The sequence below is a fragment of the Lolium rigidum genome, chromosome 7, assembly GCF_022539505.1.
Source record: "Lolium rigidum isolate FL_2022 chromosome 7, APGP_CSIRO_Lrig_0.1, whole genome shotgun sequence".
Taxonomy (NCBI): Eukaryota; Viridiplantae; Streptophyta; class Magnoliopsida; order Poales; family Poaceae; genus Lolium; species Lolium rigidum.
The window spans coordinates 193,961,720-193,967,754 of record NC_061514.1 but is presented as its reverse complement, the minus strand read 5'-3'; the positions used below and the strand labels follow the sequence as shown (position 1 = coordinate 193,967,754).

At 43.3% G+C, this 6,035-nt stretch overlaps 1 protein-coding gene across 1 annotated transcript; it reads right to left on the bottom strand.

Moving 5' to 3' along the window:
* Positions 1–366: 366 nt before the first annotated feature.
* On the bottom strand, positions 367–5,660 carry LOC124678099 (small RNA 2'-O-methyltransferase). The gene is made up of 9 exons (XM_047214027.1): positions 5,406–5,660; positions 4,592–4,684; positions 3,648–4,105; positions 3,305–3,553; positions 2,113–3,050; positions 1,867–2,018; positions 1,676–1,792; positions 1,438–1,566; positions 367–1,064 (listed from the first exon to the last, which is right to left on the bottom strand). Exons 1-9 carry the CDS (start codon positions 5,658–5,660, stop codon positions 627–629), a joined length of 2,829 nt encoding a protein of 942 aa, XP_047069983.1. The 3' UTR covers positions 367–626.
* Positions 5,661–6,035: the final 375 nt, after the last annotated feature.

Here is a 6,035-nt window from a genome sequence, read left to right as displayed (position 1 = left end):
GTTCGATGGGCTGATTCTCTTCATGGGCTGTAGCATACACTCCAGCAGTACAAATGTGTGTGGTCTCCCTTCTTCTATTCATTGCTTTCGGAAATCATTGCGAATCTAATAAACTCTCAATTGAAATTTACTCGTCGAACGCAAATGAGACATTTTTTTTTACAGCATTTCAAACCAATCCTCTATTTTGCACATGGTTCTTATGTTTGCCCAAACTAATCCTCGATTTATTTGGATGCCAAGATAGCCAGAAGAGGCAACACACTGGAGCGATGTCTTTGGCCTGCTACTTTTGTGTTCACGATAATCGTAATTTGTTAACATACGAATATCTGGTCGTCTTGTGTAAAGAGCCACTATGGCTATGTTCATGAAAAAGCACGCTGCAACAGACAAGTCACTTTGCTCGCGACGCGATATTCAGATTTTACACAGATTAAAACCATCGCAATGGATCAGTTCGGAGTTACCATAACTATTTGGTTTAACACAACCGAGGATTGTTCATTGACACGCTAAATACCCAACGACACAGCCTGCGTGGAGTTTCAGGCTGACAAGTTAGCAATAACCAGTCTCATCTAGGGAGCACGGCGAGGAGTCAGGTGTATTTCCTACACCAAAACTCAGTTAGACGGTATCGACGCGTTAGCCCATTCCCAGAGAACCTCATATGGTTGAAGCGGTTCATCCTCTTTCTGGGATGATTCGTCTTGATCTCGTGCCATTCTTCTGAAGACAGCAATCTGGGAAGCGTAGCCAGGTTCCTCGCCCGAGCCGCCAACGCCACTGAACTCCACGCTGTAGCTGTGGCTCGCTGCCAGGCCAGTAGCCCAGTGCTGGAACTGGGCCCTTGTCCACTCAAACTTGTGGTCATGGTTGCGGAACTTGCAAGGTCCGGCATTTTCTTCTGGCTCCTCTTCCTTGTTGGGCATAGCTGACCTCTGGAGGATAGGGTTGTATTCGTAGTTGGGTGTGGAAACAATGAGCACCGCCGGACAGAATGAACTCAAGACGACGCTGCCGAACAAACTTGCTTCATCCTCCTCCACGTGCTCAATCACCTGCAGTTTTACATATGTCAGTGTAAAAAAGTTCCTAAACAAAACCAACACCCCAGAAAAGTACAAAAGGAAACCATGTGAGCATTTCAATGGACCACCATACAGAGCTACCAAATTCACACAGCTTGAATCACAATCGTGCCAAGACATTTCTGTAACATAGGTTGTTAGAATGTGCATCCTCCAGGTAAGTCATCTTACACATCAGGAACTAACTCACACAGTGAGTCCTATAGTAATTCTAGACCAAATCCACATCAGGAACTAACAAATCATACCTAGAATAACACTAGAACAAAACCAAGTGTCACATCTTTTTGCAATAAAACCAAATGCAGAGATAACAAACAGTTCAAAAGGAGTACTCAGCTACCTCAAGACAGGTGCCAATGTCAAACCCATATATGCGAGAATCAAAATCTGTCACTGATCCATGATAAAGCACAGCGGTTGGAACACTAGTCTGCGTCAAGGATTTCTTGCTAAGCTTCTGATGAAGGCTCTGCAAATTCGGACAGAGGTGAAACACATCCATACATCAATAACTAGAAAATAAAAATGGTTCAAAGGATATACTGATGGTGAGCAATTATTAGACTATGTTAATGTACCTTTGCCGCCCTTGTAAGACCTTTCCGAGAAATATCAACACCAACAATCTTTTCAAGGGTTGTTGGATGCTCTAACAGTGAGTCAAGAAGACTACCAGATCCACAGCCAAAATCAACCTGAAAAATAGAGCTTTGACAGTGAAAACCAATACATTATACAAATAGAAAACAGGAATGAGAAGAAAATGCACCAGTGTTGTAGCATGCAGCTGGTTGATATGCCGAACAGCAAATTCAACCCTTTGTTTAGATAAAGGAGGATTGAACAAGGCCTTCTCCATTCTATCTTCCAAAGGTTCAGTTACTTGCAAAACCTTTACAGAGAACTCCAAGACGCAGCTGTCTGCAAGAATGTATAAAATATGGGAATAATGTTAAAGCCCGATTGAACAATTATAGAAAACTATCAGACTGAGCTACTGATATTAGTAGCTCACCTCTAGATATCTTGGAAAGGTCAGGTGACAGCTCACTGGCTGCAGCCAGGATCAAATCCCTATCAGACAGTTCATCCACAAAGCATGCACTTTGATCAACTGATAGCTGAGTTACACATGATTCAAGCTGATTCCTAACAGCTCCAGCCCCTATCTCAAATTCAAACTCATTATTGACTTCTAGGAGATATTTCTTTCTTTTATCCTTCGTAAACAAGTTGACAGTATAGCTTATGCAAGTTAACGATCCATGGGATGGAAAAACACCAGAATCTTGGCCATCAATGTCTGTTAAAAATGCACTGTTTTCAAGCTGCTGATGTGATGTATCCATATAAAACAGTCCATCTGTGTTGCACGTTCTTGAGTCACCACCACTGGTCTTGCCATAGACAGATAAGCACATTGCAAATTCTTGCAGAAAAATATTTGGATACACCGTGAAGCCATCAGTGCTCTCAGGAAGATATAGCTTCTCCACATGCATGTTCAGTTGCTTGAAATAACGATTGAACCAAATCAAGACCTTCAATGCAGAATTCTGAAGAGCATCAGATTCCTTGCTCCACTTATCATCTGTAGAATACTCTAGTAAAAGTTCACGCTTCTTCGAATAAATTTTGACATAGCATTTGAACACATCTGGGTTTTCCTTGTCAATCCTGCCATCATTTGCACACTGATTCTTTGCAGCAGTTTTTGGCGACCCTGTCTCTTCAGAGCACACAGCTGATCCTAGGGCATTACAGGATGCACGTACCCTATTGACAGTGAAATGTGGCTCTGATAGCCTCTGGAGGCGACAGAATGAACAGATGAGATCTCTTGGAGAGGGGCCTTTCCAACTAGTACGAGAATAAACGTATGGAAGCTCCGCCACAAGGATTGAGTCCTTGGAGATCTTATAAATTCCATCAGGCAATTTGCCCAGAAGAATCCTGAGGATCCAAAAGCATGTTACAGAAATCAAATAGAAACTAAGGTGAGAAAGATTAGTCCCTATCAAATAACAGAGAAAAACAGTCCCAAAAAATGACGATAAGTATCACAACAGAGACAAGCAGAGCAAATGACCAGTATCTACAGCTAGATGATAATTCCCTATAGACTTTTAGTTGTTGTATCACAGATTCAAGAGTACATTCTTGCTGCAAACACATCAGCATCAGTGAAACAGTGAATAAGCTGGTACCTGTAATAGGTGCATAGAGTGACATTTTCAGTTTGAAGTTCTGTATCTCTCCTTGTGTATCCAACATTTGCCAATATTGCATCTCCATAAATAGTTTGACCAGAAATGTAGGAAGCCCGCTTATTTATTACACAATTCATATTACCATCTCCACGACAACCAACCACATTGCTGGATAAATCAGAAACGAACTGTACATCTGGAGCTGGGAAATAAAACCTTATCTCAGAGGACGTTTTGCCAACTGTTCTGCAGTAAGACAAATGCTTTAAATTGTCAGCACAACCAAATTATTGTAAAGGCTAAGAAGCCAAGGCTTCAGCAATCAATGCCTATTACTGACCTTGAGACGAGGACATGGGAGGAATCAGTGGCAGAGAGCTTTGATGCTATATCAACCATATAATGTTCATTCTCCGACACATTAAGGCTTACCACCTTAGGTTCATCCTCCATCACACAAGGAACAAGAACTGCTTCTACTCTAATGGGATCTGAAATACCAGACCAGCGCTGAAGAGCCTGATCAACAGCCTCAGGGGAATAAGGCCTTTGACTCTCAACCCAGAAGTTACTGTTACTAACAGACACACCAGGAGATTGTTTGGTAGCATTATAGATCATTGACAAAACTAAGAGAGGATCAAATTCTGCCTTAGGGTCAATAATTTTACACAACGTATGGACCTTCACATCGCACGTAACAATAGCTGAAATAGGTATTCTTCCAAGGAGGTCCCCGTTTCTTCTGAGCGCCACACACAAGTGTCCAACAAGAGGATGAGATGATGTGGGGAAGTTCTGAAATGAATTATAGAAGTATGGCCATGTTAGAATAGGTAGACTGGAACAAAAGCAAATTGAATAATTGAAACGAAAGATATGACGGATAAATAAACACCTACTTCAGATAACATCTAAAATTCATAGGGGGGGGGATCAGATTTGGGACCTATATCTAGATAATCATATGAAAACATGTGTTAGAACATGACAGGAAATTGTTGCAGAGCAGGTGGAGACTGCAAAAGACGAACATGAAAGAGCTGAACAAAAAAAAATTGACAGTGTGTTTGCAGATAACCATGAATCAGATATCCCTTCAATAAAGGCCCTTATTCTTGACTCATACAAATAGAACAGCAATAGCTATTAATTACGCACTACAACAACAGAGCCAATCCAGCCATCAAACTGTAGGATCCCAATTCAATAGTTAATTGACAGAGCAGCGGTGTTCCTGAATTTTGACGAGAAAAATACCAAGATCAGGCAAAGACTACGGACCTCGTCTGCAAAAAAGTAAGATATACGACCAGTAAGTTCCTCCCAAGCTTCTTGAGGTGTACTGGGAATATTCGCTGTGGCCTGTATACCAAGCTACAATACAAAAACAAGTGGTGATCAGCATTGGTAAATAATATCCCATCATGAAACAATGGTATATAAATGCCAAATAGCCAGCTAACCCATCTATGCAAAGGAACTAGGTAAAATTCTCCAAACTGAGTTGCTGAATTCATAAGCCGGATTTTCGGTTCTGCAATGCAAGATGCCGTTGATGCCCAAACAAAATGGGGGCACTTCATGCCTCTAAGAAACAACTGAATCTAGAGAAGTACAACTGGCCCTTGTTCCCCTTTTCAGATTAGACCACAAATTTTACTGCCTGGAATCACCGCCTACTAATGATGTTGCACACACCTCTTAACCTAAAACACCGTTAGGCCTAGTTTACTTGTAAGGTATTTAAAGGGGATTATTTCGTATCCCGGAAAATCTCCACTAGTTGGTTTACTTGTCCGGTTTTGAACGAAAAAATCTCTAGATATCCCCTCCCATCCCCACATTTTTTGCCTAAATAAAAAAAAAATCTCCATCATACTAGTGTATTTTTGGGGAAGGATATTTGAGGGGATTGGTTGAACACCAAATCCCCTCCCATCCCCATACCCATACCCATTGGGAAGAAAAATACAAGAGAAGTAAACGAGGCACCGGGTGTAGCAGATTTTCGAAACCTAACCCGGTAAACATAGGTAACAGCAACCAGAATCGCACGCGCGCCGCCACAAGCCCAAAAATCGTAGCAAATAAATACCTTGTCGATGGCCATCTGCGCTGCGGCCTGCTCGGCGTCCTTCTTCCTGAGGAAGGTCCCCGGGGTGGCGACGCTGAGCACCCCGGCGAGTTCGAGGTGTCCGCGGTAGACGCACCTGGTGGTCTGCGGCAGCGCGAGGCCGGGGCAGGCGCCGTGGACGGCCTCCCGCACCTCCTCCGCCCTGTAGACGGCCTTGGCGCCGTACCGCTGGTGGATCACCGCCTTGGGCGTCGGCGCCGGCGTCGCCGTCGGCATTGCGGCTCGGCTCGGCTTCTATCGACACGCGCCGCCTCGCCGCCGCGAATTAGTACCAACCGAAGAGTGGATGGAAATGGAATCGGAGGGCAAGGACGGGTCACGAATTTAGTGGGGGAGTTAAACCCCAACCGTGAAGAGGAGGCGAGGAGGGTTGGGTGAGGATCCCTCCCTCCCTTCCGTGGGGTGGGGTTTATGGCAGAGAATGGTTCCCCTTTTGGCCTGGTAAACTTGCTTCTACAAAAGGAGAATCTTGGATGTTGAAAAGAGTAAATGAAGAAGATATTTGTGCCAAATACACTTTTCGATTTGCAAGGTTAAAGTTTCAAAATTAAAATTCTTGTCATATCTATTCCATATGTCAAATATCTAATC

Excerpts from the sequence above, each read along its gene's own strand:
- LOC124678099 (XM_047214027.1), bottom strand. The coding sequence starts at position 5,660 with ATGCCGACGGCGACGCCGGCGCCGACGCCCAAGGCGGTGATCCACCAG. Across the intron at positions 4,106-4,591 it reads CTTACTTTTTTGCAGACGAG|AACTTCCCCACATCATCTCA; the intron begins GTCCGTAGTCTT and ends AATTCATTTCAG. Across the intron at positions 1,567-1,675 it reads GTCTTACAAGGGCGGCAAAG|AGCCTTCATCAGAAGCTTAG; the intron begins GTACATTAACAT and ends CCGAATTTGCAG.